This window comes from Trachemys scripta, chromosome 7, assembly GCF_013100865.1.
Source record: "Trachemys scripta elegans isolate TJP31775 chromosome 7, CAS_Tse_1.0, whole genome shotgun sequence".
In the NCBI taxonomy this organism is placed as follows: domain Eukaryota; kingdom Metazoa; phylum Chordata; order Testudines; family Emydidae; genus Trachemys; species Trachemys scripta.
Window position 1 is genome coordinate 4,861,542 of NC_048304.1, and position 18,652 is coordinate 4,880,193.

The 18,652-nt window shown below is 45.7% G+C and overlaps 1 protein-coding gene across 27 annotated transcripts in view; it reads right to left on the reverse strand.

Annotated features, from left to right (window-relative positions):
* The window catches only part of CADPS (calcium dependent secretion activator), a 364,439-nt gene extending 345,819 nt beyond the window's left edge, over nt 1-18,620 (reverse strand). For 9 of the 27 annotated variants that reach the window (XM_034776664.1, XM_034776659.1, XM_034776658.1 and 6 more), the window contains exon 1: nt 18,469-18,620. In XM_034776664.1, the coding sequence (XP_034632555.1) occupies nt 18,469-18,534 (66 nt within the window). In that variant the 5' untranslated portion in view covers nt 18,535-18,620. The remainder of the gene's footprint in view (nt 1-18,468) is intronic. The other 18 variants (XM_034776675.1, XM_034776672.1, XM_034776666.1 and 15 more) reach the window with 4 other exon arrangements.
* Between the last annotated feature and the right edge of the window lie 32 nt (nt 18,621-18,652).

Below are 18,652 nucleotides of genomic sequence, written 5' to 3' on the forward strand. Positions count from 1 at the left end.
AGAATCTTATCATCCCATTTCACAGAGGGGGAAAAAGAGGCACAGAGAAACTCAGTGAATTGCCCTGGTCACACAGGCAGAACAGGGAACTGAACCAAAATCTCAACCGAAACCCACACCAGCATCCCAGCTGCTGACCCCCCGTTCTCATATCACTGTAATTCACTGAGGGTCACAAAAAGTTACTCCTGATTTGCAGCATTAACTTTAAGGGTCTGATCCTTCCCCACCCATTCTGAGCTGGTCTTTGCATTCGCTTTGTGCTAGAGTAATACAATGCAGCAATGAAATGGGCCCCACACACTTATGGAAAAGCAACCATTGGAACTAGCAAACATCACCTAGAAGAAGCCTACACAATGACTGTTCTGATTTAGCTATTTGCTTTCTAGTTAATCAACCCAGCCCTTGGCCTGAGTCTGTTCATAGGTAACTGAACGGGAGACACAACAGAAACAGTGTCCTGACTGGGTCACAGTTTACTGTGAGATAACGTTCAGCTGAGCCATGTCTGGATGAGGATGGGAATGTGGAATTCACTGTATACCCCACCTGCCTCTGAACTGGTGACCTTGAGAAAGCTGAAGGCTTGGATTTAACGAAGAACAGTCATCGTGGATTCACAGCAGTGAGATCATGCTTAATAAATGTGATCAGGCTGACAAGGCCACGTTATGGACATTAATGTTTTATGTGACCCTGTTTCAGAAACTCTCTAAAAAAACTGTGGATAATGCATCTATATAGTCAATAGGTATACTATTAAGGCTGAGTGCCTTGGACATGTAAGGTTAGGAAGCGCTTCAAAACACAGCCAGGTGCCTAAGAGGGAGCCACATGGACCAGTGTTAAGACTGGTTTGGTTTATTTTATGTATTGCTGACCTGGAAAAACAAACTTAAAACAACATGATTCAATTTGCCGATGATTCAGAGCTATGTGGGTTACTCAATGCAAAAGAGGAGGGCAGTAAAATTCCAAATGACACTGGAAGAGCGAGAACCTGGGGAGATCATTAACTTAAACAATTCGTGCTACACAACTGCTGAACAAGGCTAAATTTTAAAGAAAACCATTAAAAAAAAGGGACCATAAACTCTCAAAGGCCGTAGGCGTCCAAACCCAAGAGAGATTTATTATTTGCTTCCAATAGCACCCACAATGTGCTAGCTGATGTACAAACACAAAGCTGAGATGAGAGTTAGCCCACATCCTCCGTGGGATTTCAGTGCCTCTCATTCCTGCTCCGAAGAGGGCTTACACTTTTAAATGACAAAAGAAACCGACAGCAAGGTGGAGGGCAGGGGAAAAGAGCACAACACACAAATCAAGTGGTCCGGGGGCCATTGGTCTTGTCCTGTTTATATGCAGTGGATTCTGCTTATTAGCAACCCCTCAGTTGCCAGCAAAAAGTTGCCATTATCCTGCAGCTGCTAATAAGGTGAAGGGAGGTTTGTGGGGCTGCAACCTGGGACATGCTTTCCCTGGCTGCAGCCCCGCAAAGCTGCCTGCAGGCAGAGCAGCGGAGCGGATGCCAGGGCTTTCCATGGGGAGGGGAGGCTGTGGGCAGTAGAGTGGGGACACTGAGGGCCCATGGCACTGCATGGTAGCATGCCCAGGGACATCCTAGCCCCTTGTTACCTGTGTAGTCTCCAGGCACAGGGAGTTTGTGGAGCTGCAGCCAGGGGAGGCACATCGCACTGCTTCCTTCCCTGGCTGCATCCTCATAAGCCTTCCTGCAGCTGGGGCCTTCTTCCAAAAGAAGTGTTCAACAAGCGGTGGCCAATGTTCAGAGCCCATTCACTTTAAAGTCAACGGGATGGGATTGTTCAGAGCAAAATGCTGTTATTCACCGGAAGTTGTTAATATCGAGATAGCTACTGTGCGGCATGCACAGGATGTACCTGTAAAGATATGCAGACCACCCTCAAATAACCCACAGCTTTACCGTCATCAGCTAGTTAGGTGCGTGTACCCATCGTGAGCGGGACTTCAGGAGGAACTGGACGGTGAAGAGATTAGTGGTTTTGAGAGCAGTTATAGGAAGTGTGCTTCCTGTATAAGGGCTGGGCAAGGAAGGAAGTGCAGACATGCGTGCAGAAGGAAGGTACAAATGGCGTATCAAGGTGGCATCATTAATAGGGCACAGGGCACCCAAGCCAGAGATGTAGAAGGGACATGGGTGAATGAGCAGTGACTGGCAGAGTTCTGCAGGGCCCTGAAGGCAAGGACAAAAAGCTTGAATTAGATGCAGTGGAGGAGGAAAGTCAGTGGAAACACATAAAAAACAAAGTTAATGAGAAAGCAAGGCAAGAGTGTTCAGATACCTTTGACACAGTGCTAAACAGCAATAAAAAGGCAATTAGAGGTCTGGGATGTGTTCACGGTAATTGCATGTGCTATAAATAGAGCAGTGTGAAAACTGTCTCACTGAACAGAACGATTCAATTCACTTTGGGGGTGATTCTGCATAAAACATGGAAATATTTCCATCAGACAGCCAGAATCTTCATTGCCTATTTGTCTCTCTCTCTCTCATACATACACACACACACACACACACACACACACCATGTGAAAAATACAATAACCAAAGCCTCAGCATTGTAGGCCTCAGCCTAAACAACTTAAAAATGAAGGTCTGGCGGTTGAGGCGTAAAATCATTATTTCAAGGGATCATATTTTTCACAGGCCAACATACCAACATGTGCTTCACATGTACCATGTTTCATGGGACTGAGCAATGCTGAGATTATTATTTATTCATTCTAGTGCCCACTTCATAGTAGGGGCTTTTCAAACACCCAACAAAGTCCTGCTCCCAGGAGCTCACACCTGAATGATGGCTGGACAAGCAGACAGATTAGGGGAAGAGAAACAACAAAAGTTTCAGAGTGGCAGCCGTGTTAGTCTGTACCAGCAAAGACAACGAGGAGTCCTTGTGGCACCTTAGAGACTAACAAATTTATTTAGGCATAAGCTTCCGTGGGCTAAAACCCCTATGCAGCATTCACTACAGACAGCATGGCAGAAGTGGGTCTATACGTGCAATTTAAATGTAAAGAGGTAGGGGCCTCAGGGATGAGGTCAGTGAAGACCCACCATGTAGAGGGTGCTGCACGGAAGAAGGCAGAGAGGGGGTTGTACAAGAAGCTGGCAAAACAGGTGGACAAGGACAGATGCTGTTAAAAGGTACACAAAAGCTTTCAGCCTCTAATTGACCAGTTCCAATCTGGCCTATGTTGATAAAGCTGAAAATCACCATCTGGCTGTTGCTCGGTACCCTGTGTGAAATGAACGGGTCGTTGGAAGACGAGGATTATCATCGGTTTCCAGTGGCATCCACCGTGTGATAGATGATGAACAAACGCAAAGGACAAAGGGCTAGATCCTCAAAAGATATTAACTGAATAGGACAGGAGTCCACTATCGCAGTTAGCAGCCTGGCTGGCAGCACTAGCAGAGAGGCCAAGGACTGAACGAGCACTGAACAAAAACAACCTTACTCCGACAGGGGTGTCCCTTCAACACAGGGCTGGGACACGTGAGTGGGGCTGGGTGAAGAATGCTGTGGCCCTGGCTGCAGCTATCCCATGAATTACCAGCAGGACCGGATTGTCAATGGCGCTGAGCATTCCCCTCTGCCACTGACTCCAGTTAGAGTTGTGGCTTGTGGGTCCTCAGCAAAAGCCTCTGGCACAATAACTACGACCCCCTTTTATAGGCACAATTTTCCAAAAATCATTTAGAACAAACAAAGTTTACAAATGAATATAGAATGACACGCCGACTCGTCCAAGTCCAACCTTATCACACAGCACTTCCCTAGCAGGCTGTTTTCAGTCTGCTTTCTGACCAACTAAGCCAGTCTCCAAAATGGGCTCGGTAAGGTCCCTAATGGGACTCTGATTGCAAACCCTCACTGAAGGATGCTCTGCACTGGGGCAGGGGTCTGCATGCCCACAGCCAGCTCTTTTTGCAAGATCAGGACCTCCATTTTTCGAAGACTAGGTTGCTCAGCCTTGCAGAAACTGCAGTTCATTGGAGTGATCGTTGGTCAGTGGACAGTGTATGGGCAGATGCTCAGCATCATGGCTCCATCTGCAAATTGTCATAGCTCAGTTGATTTAATTGTCTGGCTTTACTTTCTTCAGATTCATTCCGAGGTGGAGAAGACTGTAACCCCCTGAACTGAAAGGCAGGTTTCATTACAGTTATCACTGCTAGCAAGAGACCAGGTCAGATCGTCCAGAAGGAGGAAAAGAATTATTCTGTAATAAATAATAGAGGTGAGGGAAGTGGGGTAGGATGCAGCAAAGCCTGTGATTAGAGGCCATCTTATAAGCCTCACTAAGTAACACAGTCATTTTTCACACTCCTGTTCGCTAAATGGGCTAAGACATTACAGAACTTCTCGGAACAGAACATCTGTTTAGACTGTAAGCTCCTCAGGGCAAGGGAGGCATGGTTTCCTTGTGTCTCTTGGAAAGTGTCAAGCACACTGTCAGCACTGAATAACAACACTCTAGAGGAGTCGCAGGACACTTGAAGCAGGAACTCACTCTTCTAGTAAGACAAAGCAGAAATGTAAAAAATGTCCTGACTGTCTAAGTGGCAGACAAAAGTGCAACAGGGCCTCCCTTGACCAGTCAAAGCCACAGTAGAGTACAAGGTAAAACTTGTTTAGTCAGGTAGGTACCAAACAGGGCAAAATTTCAGGAGAAGATAAGAATTCCCCTCATCCCAGCTCCACCTCTCTTCTGCAAACTCCTGACTCCATCATCCCTCTTACAATGCACTGGGATTCATTCATTCCCTATTGCTGGTCCAAATCACTGAATTCCAGACAGGTCACTGCAGTCCTTACCCTAGCTAACAAAAAGTCCAGACAGCTCAGGCAACTCCACATTCCCAGATAACACCAGCAGATGGCTTCTGCTTGAGAGAGAGAGATCTTGCCGGTGCAGCCCAGGATGGCCCAGGGTACTGAGGGATGCAATCTGCAACTGAGACCACAAAAGGGCCACTCACAACAGCCTGAGTTCTGGCTGTCTACATGAATTTGTTAGGGAGTTCAGCATGATAGCGGAAGAGAACACTGAACAATTTACCAAGGGACATGGTGGATTCTCCATCGCTGACCATTTTTAAATCACGATGGGATGTTTTTCTAGGTCTCCTCCAAGAATTATTTTGGGGCAGTCCTATGGCCAGTGTTATATAGGAGATCAGACTAAATGATGACAGTTCTGGCCTTGGAATCTATGAATTTAAGCCTCGCTGTTGAGGCAGGGACGATAACAGAGATATACTGACAGCTTCTTTTGTGTCCATCAAATCTCTCTCTAGTCTTAATACTGAGCCACTCTCAGGGCTGCAGTCCAATGGATGCACTACAAATGCCTGTGGACCACAGATGAGAAAAGACTTGAGGTAGGGGGATGTAGTTAAGGTGATGCCTCCAGCTTGTCACTGCATGAGCTCCCATTGTCCTTCTGATGTTCTTCAGTATTCAGGAGGACTTGGGAGTTGTTCAGCTGGCCTCCACTATCTGCAGGGAGCTGCCAAAGCAGAGATCAGTCACCTGGTTCAGAGCCATCCAGGTTCTGCTGAGGCCTGGGACGAGAGATGGTATCTTAGCAGAGAGGCACCATCTGCAGTCCCTTCTGGTGATGCAGGAGAACAAGTGGGGTAGCAACTGGGGCAAGCAATCCTGCATATGGACTGGCTACCACCCACCTGATGGAGGTTGGGTGACCAGATCACAGGGATGAAATATCGGGATGTGGGAGGGAGGGGGCAGAGCAAAAACAAACAAAAAAAATGTATATATATATATATATATATAGCAATTTCGCAGGCCGGGGGCATTAGCAGGCCCCAGCTGCACCGCCGGATTGCACACAGCGCCCCAGCCGCACGCGCTGACTTCCCCGCGGAGCCTCCTGCCCCCCCGGCCCGCCCCGGGCACATGCAGCGCGTCCCGCCACCGGCAGAGAGCTCCACGCCTCTCCCGCTCGGCTGTGCTCCAGTGCCTCCTTCCCAGCAGGGCGAGCCGCTGGAGCGCAGCCGAGCGGGAGAGGCATGGGGCTCCCCGGCAGCGGCGGGGAAGTTTATTGGTTCAGGGGACCCCGACCAGCTCCTCGCCCCTGTCTGCCGGCCGCCCCACCTGGGACAAGTCTCGCCCTCGCAATCCCTCTCTGCCGTGTGTCTCCAGCGGGCGGCCCACGTCCCCGGGCCGTGCCACCCACCTGGGCCCTGCCCGCTCCGCGCTGCCCCCGGACCCAATGCGCTGCCCCGTGGGCTGCAGGGCTGGAGCAGCTTCCGTGCTGAACTGCAGCACTCCTGGCCCCGACCAGCCATGGCCCGTGTGCCCAGGCTGCTGAACAGGGCGTCTCCTCCCCAGGCCCAGCTCGGGATCCAATGGGGGAGTGAGGGGGCGGGGATTTGGGGAGGGATCCAATGGGGGAAGGAGGGGAGGGGACAGGGTCAGGGTGGGGGGGGGCGAGATCCCCTCCGGGCTCCACCTGTGCGCCAGAGCGGAGGGCAAAATTATTTGTTTGTCCAGTGTCCCGACCGAACAAGCAAATATCGGGATAGTCCTGATAAAATCGGGATGTCTGGTCACCCTAGATGGAGGGGTAAAAAGGATTTACCCACGGGTCCAAACTGGTAGTATCCAAACTGGTAGTACCCACACTGTGGAACGTCCTTTCTCCAACCATTTGTAAGTAAGTTGTATCCATATTATGCAATCTTAATTTTGAAAAATATAATAACATCTCACTACTAGACAGTGTTTTGTGAGCAAAATCCTGGCTCCACTGAAGTCAATGGCAAGATTCCCATTGACATCAATGGATCCAGGATTTCACCTTTCATCTTTATTGATCAGATTTATTATATCAACTGGGATTATGTAATTAAGCAATTATAGGATGTTTACTATGTACTTCTGTGAACTAAGTTATTGCCAGCTGTGACAATCTGTATCCGTATGTTCACCTCTTTCACAAGACTATGATAAATTTTGTACAAAGTATACCTAGTGAGGTATCATCCGAAAACTCATAATTTGCTGATCATTATTGTCCTAGTAAAATGTGTAGCATAATTGTATGTAAAGTTATAAAATTCTACTGTATGACATTACTGAGACATGTTCCAAGTTTAGAAAAGCAGGCATAGACCAGTTCCTCGGAGGCAAAAGGCAAACTGATGCCTCAGCCAGATGTAAACAAAATCAAATGGACCATCCCCTGGGTAAGTGGTCATTCTTTGGCAGGAAAAAGGTTGTAAGCGAGAAGTGTAGATCTTGGCAAAGAAACAGCTGGAGGTTCCTGTCCCCACAGACTGTCTCCTGAATCCCAGCTAGAGATCACTCTCAAAGAAAAAGGAAAAAAGTATAAGAATGGGGAACAGATGCCCCAAGCTTTTCCTCCTTTTCTCTCTACCCACCGTAGCCACAACACCTGTGGAAGAAAGAAACAGTTTTGGAGTGAGGGAAGAATCCTGTCTGAAAGGAATTCAGCCAGAAAATCTGTTGAAGCACGTGGTGATAAAGACTTCTGCTTTGAATTCACTTAGATTATTAAATTAGATATTACAGTAAAAGCTTTTTTATCCAGCATTTGGGGGAATGATGGGGGTGCCGGTAAGTGAAAAATTCCAGTTAACTAAGAGGGAGGGAGTTTAGGTGCGGGAGGGGGCTCAGGGCTGGGATGCGGAAGGGGGTGCAGGATGTGGGCTCAGGGCAGGGGTTGGGGTGTGGGAGGGGACTCAGGGGGCTGGATCTGGGAGGCACTCACCTTGGGCGGCTCCCCGCAAGTGGCAACCTGTCCCTGCTGCTCCTACATGGTTAGGCGGCTCTGTGCACTGCCCCCACCCATAAGCGCCATCCCTGCAGTTCCCATTGGCTGCGGTTCCCAGACAATGGGAGCTGCGGAGGTGGTGCCTGTGGGCAGAGGCAGCGGGCAGGGCTGCCTAGTCGCGCCTCTGCCTAGGAGCAGCGGACACAGGTCACTGCTTCTGGGGAGCCACGCGGAGCCAGGTAGAGAGCCTGCCAGCCCCGCACCAACCGGACTACAAATCAGACTTTCTATGAAGATTAGAAGATTGTTTAGAGAGCTTTCCGGTTGGTATAGGGACAGATAAAGCTTTTACTGCAGTTGTGTTTTACTTTTATTTTCTTGTTACCAATTCTATCTCTGTAGTTAAAAAACTTGTTTTATTGTTTTATCGAAACCAGGGTTCTTGGATTGAAGTGTTTGGGAAACATCATTTGAGATAACAGGATTTGTGCATATCATTTTCTATTAATAAAATGACTGACTTTATATGAGGTTGTGTTGTCCAGGAGAGGGCTGGACAGTACAAGATGCACAAGAGTTACTGGGTAACTGGGCAACAAAATGGCAGATGAAATTCAATGCTGACAAATGCAAAGTAATGCACATTGGAAAACATAATCCCAGCCATACATACAAAACGATGGGGTCTAAATGAGCTATTATCACTCAAGAAAGATCTTGGATTCATTGTGAATAGTTCTCTGAAAACATCCACTCAACGTGCAGCAGCCATCAAAAAAGCTAACAGGATGTTGGGAATCATTAAGAAAGGGATAGAAAATAAGACAGAAGATATCATATTGCCTCTATATAAATCCATGGTTCGCCCATACCTTGAATACTGCACGCAGCTCTGGTCACCCCATCTCAAAGATACATTGGAATTGGAAAAGGTACCAAAAATGGCAACAAAAATGATGAGGGGTATGGAACAGCTGCCATATGAGGAGAGATTCATAAGACTGGGACTTTTCAGCTTGGAAAAGAGATGACTAAGGGGGGATAGGACAGAGGTCTATAAAATCATGACTGCTGTGGAGAAAGTAAATAAGGAGATATTATTTACTCCTTGTCATAACACAAGAAGTAGGGGTCATCAAATAAAATTAATAGGCAGCAAGTTTCAAACAAACAAAAGAAAGTATTTTTTCACACAATGCACAGTCAACCTGTGGAACTCCTTGCCAGAAGATGTTGTGAAGGCCAAGACTATATACAGAGTTAAAAAAAAAACTAGATAAGTGCATGGAAGTCCATCAATGGCTATTAGCCAAGATGGGCAGGGATGGTGTCCCTAGCCTTTATTTGCCAGAAGCTGGGAATGGGCAACAAGGGATGGATCACTTGATGATTACCTGTTCTGTTCATTCCCTCTGGGGCACCTGGCATGGGCCACTGTTGGCAGACAGGATACTGGGCTAGATGGACCTTTGGTCTGACCTACCATGGCCGTTCTTATTTCTGGGGGAAGTCTGGGACTGGGAATTTGTTGGTGTTGCTCTGCAGTGTAACTCGAGAGTGGCTGGCAATAGCACTCCTACAGCAGAGCTGGAAGTGAGTTACATGCTAGAGGCTGTGTGTGAACAGACCAGGAGTGGTTGCTCTCACATAGAAGCAGTGTAAAAGACACTCCCAGTTGCAGAATTGAGGGGAACAAGCTGTTCAACAGTCCAGATTGTACCCTGGGTCACAGGCGCCGGCTTCCTCCAGGTGCCAGGGGTGCTCAACCGCCTGCTCTGCCCCTGGTCCCGCCCACTTCCCCCAAGCCTCCACCCCACCTCTTTCCGCCACTGTCCTGCCTCTTCCCACCTAGCTCCACCCTCTCCCTTGAGTGTGCCCAGCCCCATTCCTCCCCCACGCCCAGTGCCTCCTGCACGCCACGAAATAACGGGAGGCGCTGAGAGGGAGGGGGAGGAGTTGATCTGCGGGGCCACTGGCAGATGCTGGGGGCGGGGGGAGCTGCCTGCCGATTGGTGCTGATCACTCACTTATTTTTTTTCTGTGGAGCACCCATGAAGTCAGCGTCTATGCCCTGGGTAATGGCACAGTGGCATTTTCAGAAAACGAAAAATGGAGGGTGCTTTAGCAAGCATTTTGTAGCATCTCTTGCAAATGAAAGGTTTCAGTGACAATATCCTAATACCATGATTCTGATGGCTGATGTTTCTGCTACTAAATGCTTTTAATGCTAACACAGTAATTATATTTTCCTTTGACATAACCTATAAAAGAGTAAGGCTGCATCAAATATAACACAAATACTATACAGGTAAATTACTGCAGACCACTGTCTGCTGGAATGAAATTGTCATTCATAGTTCAACAGAAGAAATTACAAGTTATGCAAAAGGCAAACTGCTTTAGGGAGAGTGTCTAGACTATGCATAGCAAGTCTATAAATAGTATTTTTAAAGGTAGACTTCACCGCCGAACTAAACTGAACCATCCAGAGAGTCCCCACAACTGTTAGTTAAGTAAGGTCTCTGGGCTGAGAGATTCCACACATATTCAAGTAATAATTCACAGAGATGCTGGCAATAGTCTTGGACCACTGATCAGCAACCCACAAATCTCAAACAGTCAAATGAATAACAGGTTTACAAGGTATTTAATCTCTTCTTAATAATTTAATAATCTATAAAGTGTAAAAAAAAGCCTAAGTATGACAAATATTTAATAGACCCTCAAATTAAATTAAGACAAGGTGCCAGCAAAATAAATTACAGATGTTTTTAAGTGAAACTATTGATTCTTTGTGTGTTCCAGGTACTACTTTGCATTCAGCATTCATATACTTTTTTTCCACTCTGCACAAATTCCAGATTGCAAACATGCTGTATTTCCTCTCCCATGTAAACGTATTCCAAGCAGTGATTCTTTGTCGAACTGACAGCTTGTCTTCACTGCAGAGTTATTCTGACTCAGATGCCACCTCTAACCCAGGGATTTACAATCAGGTTGGCCTGGGGTATAAGTTAAAGCTCCCATGCTGCTTTCACTCGGGCTGGTCATCTGCCCATTCTGCAGTGAGGACACAGGCTAAATCACTTCAGTGCTACTAGTTCTCCAATGTCTTCCCACAATTCCCTTTGTGAGCCCAGAAGGATAGGCAACTCCTCCCACAATTCACTGGGAAAGACACAGAGCGCGTCTCAGTTTACTGCAGTGCTAAGAACCACAGGATATGACCCCAGAAGTCCTAGTACCACACGAGGCGAGTACAGCGCAAGGGTAGACGCAGTAACTCAAGAGCAGCTTTGCAGTGTGGACGCTCACAACCAGGCTAGGCTAATCTGGTTGCTCAGACCCTAGTGCTGACCACCTGAGTGAACTCTGCAGCAAAGACATACCCTGAGACTAGTCATCCAAGGTTTTCTTCACCAATCTAAAGACTAGTCCTGCAGCCTTAATCGTGTGAGCTAGACTGTGAATACCTCTAACGCAGCCGAGGCATAAGGGCTCCCTCTCATCCCTCTGCTTGGCCGTGTCAGGGTCACCCGGATCTTGGACACACTTCCTTGCAGAACACCGGAGCTATGGTGTAGATGCTCCTCCCAGGGAACAAGGAGGTCAAAGACCAGGCAGGAAGTGGACGGAACACTGGCTTCACCTCCCACATGCTGGCCAGCATCAAAGATACCCTCAAAGCCAACATAAAGAAGTGCAATATTGATATTAACTCATGGGAAACTTAAGCCCTCAACCGACCAAAATGGAAAAGGACCTTGTGGCAGGGATCCCAGTATTTCAAGATCCAACAAAGACAACAGGAAAAAAGAGAAATTGGAAAGGAGGAAAAAACATGCTGCAGCCCAACTCAACCATTCACCTCTGCTCCTTCCACCAGGAAATGTCTGCCCCAACTGTGACAAGATCTGTGGATCCCGGATCAGTCTCGTTCGCCACCTGTGGATCCACCAGCAATAACTGGCTCTTATTCTATGGAAAACAATCATCTTCAAACTCCGAGGGATTGCTGACGGCAGCGGGCCAGCGGAGCTGACTGGGGTATGAAGGAAAGTAGGCAGCTGCTTTCAAGAGCTGCAGTACACTACTTCCATCCCTGGAGCAAGAGTGGAGAGATGGGAGGAATCCGACACCAAGTCACAATTCCACCCAAAGGCTGCTGCTGGTGCAGGGCAGCGTCACAGCATCCCTTGCTCGCGGCTCAGTCCAAGAAGCACAATAGATCAGTGTCTTCAGCAAGTCTACTCACAGTGGAAGGCTTTTCTCGCAGGATCTACAATGCTGTCTGGGAGATCCACGAAAGATTTAGTTACTCCAGACATTGCACTAGCTTTGTGATTTTCTCAGTTATTATAGCAGTCTGAATCTATGCATGAAAAACAGAAGTTGGTATTTAAAATGTATTTTAACTGGCCTTTCAGGCCCTGATTCACCTTCCCCACATACTTAACTTTAAGCATGGGCATAAACCCATCCTTAGTCAACAAATCAGTAAGTGCTGCTTCTTAAGCTGATGCTTAGGTGCTGTGTTGAACAGGGGCCAGAACAATAACGAAATACCTTACAGCATCACATAACTACACCGATACCAATCCAGAGTAGCTCTACTGAAGTGAGTAATTCACAGTAATCTGAATCAAGCCCTCTGTTTTTTCACTACAGTATTATACTGTTATGAAATGATAACATCGCTAGATATTTCCCTTTTGCCTGTTCACCTACACTGCATAAAAACACAGGCGTCTGTTTAATACCACTGTTAACATATTCATTAATTTTAATGTCTCGCCTAATGGATTCATTACATTTTAGAAAAAACTAAAGAGTCCTTCACGTTGCTGCTTTCTAAATAAAATACAGAACATGTGGCATTGATAACCCTAACATCCATCCCTATTTCACTCACCTTATGCTTGTTCAAATGAATGAACTGAGCTATATGGCGTCTCCCATTTAACCTCACGTATTTGGGGTTTGGGTTTCAAGGTGTCATGGAGGTGGTGCTCTCAGTCTCGGAGGAAAGTGTTAGCTAGCGTCTTATCAAAAGTGTCCCCAGCTGGCTACAAACGTGTGCCAGGGAACACAGCTATGCTGAAAGAAGGGGGCAAAAGGTCAGGGGTTGCATAGGAAAAAAGCAACAGCTTGGACCGAAGCCTCGAACAAATCCCTCCTAAATTGATATATGCCATCTGACTCCCCTACCCTTCATGAGCCTCGACAAGGGATTTATATGATTCATGCTCAACTGGGTGCAGCGAAATCCCATGCTTAACTCTTCTCCCAACAATCAAATGAGAGCTAAAGCAAAGGCAAAAAAAGTCTGAGGCAAGCTGCTAAGAAATTTAAACACCCTCTAGAACATTAAAATAAAATGTGAATAAGATTTACAGTTAAACCACAGATATCTGCATCTACTAACATGAAGGTCATATGTAGCAAATAAATGAAAGGATAAAGAAGTTAATCTATGTCTGAATATACTGATAAACACACCTTTCTGTGTCCCTGAAACGGATCAAGAATCAGTGATTTGAAAATAGTATCCTAGGGGAGCAGCAATAGATAAATACACTCGATTTCAAACTCCAAGAGGAATTCTGACTATAGCATAAACAGGGAATACTTGCTATACTGTCTGTGCATTGCACCGTCATCTAAGGCTGTGCATTCATACAATCCCACGAGATTCTTTGCTTTGCTATACGTTATAATTTATCATAACTGCATATAATTATCTTGCCAATATGACAGTATCTTAAATTTATATAGTTCCTTTCACCTCGAAGGACCTCAAAACAATTCACAACTTACATTTTCTATTTATAGATCACTATGCACATCCATGGTGCTACATAAATAGCAACTACAGCATACAGATACCACACTACTGTAATGCGGCCACCTCTGGGGTGGAGGATGGCAGCCAGGCATTATATAACTATAACACATATCTGCACTTTGGTGATGGGAGAAGTGATGGGGGCGGGGTGGAATCCCAACTCTTCAGAAAAGTATCTGGGATCTTTAATGTCTACACAGCATACACAAGACCTTGAGTTTGCAACTTGTCTGAATGTCATTGAAATCAATTTACCTCTTCTTTTTTTTTTATTATTTCTAAGGTAGCAGTAAACAAATAACTGAAGGAGGTGGCAAGCAGCCCAGGCCGTCTGAATAGACCCCATATAATATGGCACATCCTGAGTTTTACGTTGCTCCCATTTAAATGGCCTGTACTCTGGAAACAGTGGGGGAGAGCAGGGGTTCTGTGCCTGACACCCACCAAAAGCAAGTCGTGGCCGCCGCAGAGCCGAGTGGGTGGTAGGAGAGGAGCGTGTTGTGTCTTGAACAGGGCTGTGGCAAAGTACTCCCCTCAGCCCCATGCACAGTTCCTCCTGGCCTATCCTGGGGAACATGCGGCAGCATGCACTGCCCCTTACTCTGGGCTGAGCCTAATGGCTCCATCCAGCCCACCAGAAATATGTTCTAAGCCGCTGTTTTCACTGGCAATGAAGGGCCCGACCCAGGGCGGTTACACAGCACCTTCGATAATCCTGCCACTTCAGGACTGCATCCTAAGGGCCTAAATATTTCCGACTTCGTAGTTCCCTGCTGCCATAACACTGTACAACCATCACAGCTGCAGCTGGTAAATATCATGCCTGACCTAGCAGAATGCAGTCCAGTGGAACTGCCATGGAAATCAAGGGGGCTTTTGCCCGAGCGAGGACTGCAGGATCAGACTCATTAGGGTTTCTATAGATATATATAGTGCTATAAGATGTACGGAATTTACCACAGAGTATCGAAAGTGGGAGGCAGTCCCTTAGTAACGCAGCACTTTCCCGTCTGCCTTCATCAAGCCAAGGGCCGACGAAGTTCTTGCGGGATGAAATATTTAATTTCCTTTGTTCTCTAACCCACTCCAATAAAATCACCAGGGCCCCCTGTGCGTGTAATGAAGCAAACCCTTCCCTTATTACCCTTTCAGCAAACCTAACACTCCTGCTCATCCTAGTGTGACACAGTTCCTGCCTGCCCTGCTGCATGATTCTGAGAAAAGGTGGAGAGGGTTGGACTAATTCCATTTACTCTAAACTCTGATCGATACTGGAGGAGAGGAGAGGAGTCTTGCTGTTTAAAAACTATGGTTTTGTAAAATCTGGTCAACTCCTTTCAGATGTCAAACTTTTTAAGGGGTAAAATGCAAATTGCGCATAAAAAAGAAAGTGGTGGCTCAATCTCTTGTAAAATAGGGAAACCGATCCAACAAGCATTTGAAAAAAAATGAATCATTTTTCTTCTAGGAAAGAAAATGTATTTGGGTATATCCCAGTTTGTCTCGAGGTGCATGTTTTTGAGTCAGGACCTCAAAAGTCCTTCTAAATAAACACATGAATGAATATAAAATTTCCAGAAAGACTGTTAAATCCAGCAACACTATCGTGACAAACATCCAACCCCGACTGGCCAGATAGGGAATGAGTCCAACTTGCTCCACATTTTGTTCTCTCGCTAATGATGCACCATAGCCAAGTGAGACAGAAAAACACCAAAAACGCCACCTTCCCTTTTCTACAACAATCTGTCAGGATAACAACAGTTCGCATGCAGGGGGTGCTGGAATAATTTTTATAGTGGGGGTGCCGAGAGGATTGAACCAAACTGTAAACCCTGTCTATGATGGAAACCACTTCAAGCCAGGGGTGCAGCAGCACCCCTAGATCCAGCACCTATGTTCACCTGTGGTCCAGTCATTAACGCCTTGCTCAGGCAATCCTTGCATTGACGTCAATGGGAGGTTTTTTGCCTGACCGAGAGTCTAGCCTCCATCCCATGGAATCTCTGGGACAACACAGTTGAGGAATATACAGTAGAAAAACAGAATGTAACTATTCTTGAAAGTGAACTCATACAGTCAAGGAAAACAATAGAGATTCTTCAGTTTCCCAAACTCTTATTATGGGATAGGAGACTATTTTTAAATGCACTGCATTTATTTTGACAGTTGTTTTACTACTTACATAAATAGGCCAAATATGTTTTCTCATATTATTCTTCTTGACAGAAAGTGATTCACTTTCTTCTGTAGTCCTGTTTTAAATTCATGATCCCCTTTTCTGTTTTCCACTTTATCATTCCCCCCCCCTACTTCCACTTAATTGTTTCACCTGTATTGCCTTTATAGGCTTTTTTCCCCATTTTTTTCCTATCTTCCTTTCTCTTCTTGTTAGTGCTGTATTTTTTTCATGTGATAGGATTTATTCCCTGCTCTACATTAATTTTCAGATCCTCAAAATATTTTAGGTTCCTGTGGAAAGCTAATTTCTATTAGCAATTCACTTTTAACGGAAATCTAGTTTTTCCTTTTGCAGCTACACAAAAACTAGTGATTAGGTTACATTCCCCACCTTTTTTTTTTTTCCTAATGTGGAGAAGTTCTAAAGGAAACAGGGTGGCAAAACTAAATATATGTCCACATCCTACTAGAAGAGTTGCAATAAAAAAAACATAATATAAAAATCTAGCTATATCATCATCACTGTATTTCACTCAACCAACAAAGCATGGGGCCATTCAATGTTGCATCAACATCAGATTGCTATCTATATTGCCTTCAGATGATTTGTGATACAGATATTCATTTCTACCTCCTCATGCACCAATGACTAATAGAAGCTTTGTGGTGTGACCGGTCTGAATGAATGTTGTTTACTCAATATGTCCTGAAATCTTGCTGGTTTATACTGATGCTTTGTAAATGCAAAACAAAATCAGGTCCAAAACTACAGTGCCAATAAACTTAATTAAATAACAGGGAGGGGAAAAAAGCAGGGAGACATTCCAGATAGTCATGTCCCATTATCTCTCTACTCAGACTGCTTCAGGAAGAAAGTCAGCTGCATTTGACTGAAATGCGTTCTGTGCCTGTGGGAATTAACTGCCCTCCAAAACCCAAATTGCTGTATTGGTCTGTAATCTGACAGATGGAGAACTAGCAGATAAATCCACCATAACTGTAATAGTCAATAACACTTCTTTTAATTCACTGCAGTATTGTACCTCCTGATTTAGACTCCAGATGAGGTGTTCTTTCCTATTCTTTTGTCTGGAAGTGCTATATACTGCTGAATTGTAGTGACGCATTCACAAAGGTATAGTTAATGTTGTGTCAGCACTTCCATTGTAAAACTCTATTTTCATATATTCTTCAGTTGGTAATTAGTAACATATTTGTAACTTGTCCATGAACATTTACTACAGGCTGAAACTTCGAATATAAGTTTCTAGTTTGATTCTGAAGTGCTTTACAACAGAGAAGTAAAGAGCGAGAGCATGTGTGTGTATATATAAAAAAATACAACAATGCAAACACATACATTTATGTTAATATTTTTGAACATAGTTACATGCTACATGTAACTCAAACACCACTTTGAATTAGGTAAAATATAAATTTAACAAGCACATATTTAACAGTACAGTCAAATCTCCTGTATTTTTTAGGGTGTGTGTGGGGGGAAAACAAAAATCTTTAAATGGCCAAGATTCCAAACTTTATAATCTGGACACTGCATAAACAGAATATCTAATCTTCAGATGCATCTTTGCAAAGATTCATATGTATCTGAATGTACATTGGAGTGCAATGCATCTGAAGAAAACATCTTTATTAGGAGTGGATAAATTAAACCTGTGTTTAAAAAACATAAGTTTATACTCCCCCAACAACTTGACCGGCCACAGGGTAAATATTTCCTTTGCAATGTAACATACGTATATACGCAACCAATGCATTTCAATTGCTCTTAAATTTATCAGAACTGTTGTGGGCCTTAATGTTATTTAAATACAGGCATTTTTATGCATTTGATCATTTCCATCAGGGCTACGGCCAGTGACGTTTTTCAAAACCCAACTCCGCAGGTGCAATAATTGGTCAAGGAATTATGCAAAAATCATCAGCGGTGCAGTTTTTAATGACTGTTTTGAAAAGAAAACAAGTGAGCCGAATTTGATGCGGACCATGGTTTGTTATTGTTAGGCATCAAAGCTGCACTGAGATGGCTGGGACTCCTCCAGCAGGGACACAAAAGCTTTGATGCAATAATTGGAGCTCACAGCAGTACAAGCACTGTAAGCAACTGGGGCAAAGTAACCTTTGCTTAGATCTCTCTTAGATCAATGGTTGGATTGCTTCCCTGAGACGGGCCCAGCTGAATCCCTTGGAAAAGGAAGGCTAGGGAGAAAGACAGAGGGGTGAAAGGGAATGGGATCATTGCCTGGGTCCCTCTCTCTCTCATTATTATTAGCAATATTATGACTGTGTTTAAAAAGCTGAAGGGGCCCTGGCCATATCTGCGGTTACATATGGCAAAGGGAAAAGGCAGACAGATGGGGACAGGGGCCATCTGACTGGAAGCAGGGCTGGTCCGTTTCCAATGTCACCACCACTGGGGCAGCAGGAGCAGGTGCAGCGAGGAGGGAGCGAAGAGGGGCTCTTGGTACCCAAGGCTCCCTTACTTTCCCTGTCTCCATTCCTATATGCTGCCCCTTTCCCACCCTCCCTCTCTGCCTTGGCCTGGCTGCTGCATGCCCTGGGCGCGCTGGGGTTGCCTCCGGAGCAAGGGAAGCAGGGTGAGCCCGTACCTTCTGCTGCCGGCGGGCCATGTCGGTGGGCTGCTTGGCGTTGAAGGGGTAGGCGATGCAGCGCATCACGAAGACGTAGAGCTGCAGCCGCCGCTTCCTCTCCTCCTCCTCCTTCTGCAGCCGCTCGAGCTCTTCCTTCTCCTTCTCGCTCACCACCGACGGGCTGGGGCTGGAGGGCCGGACG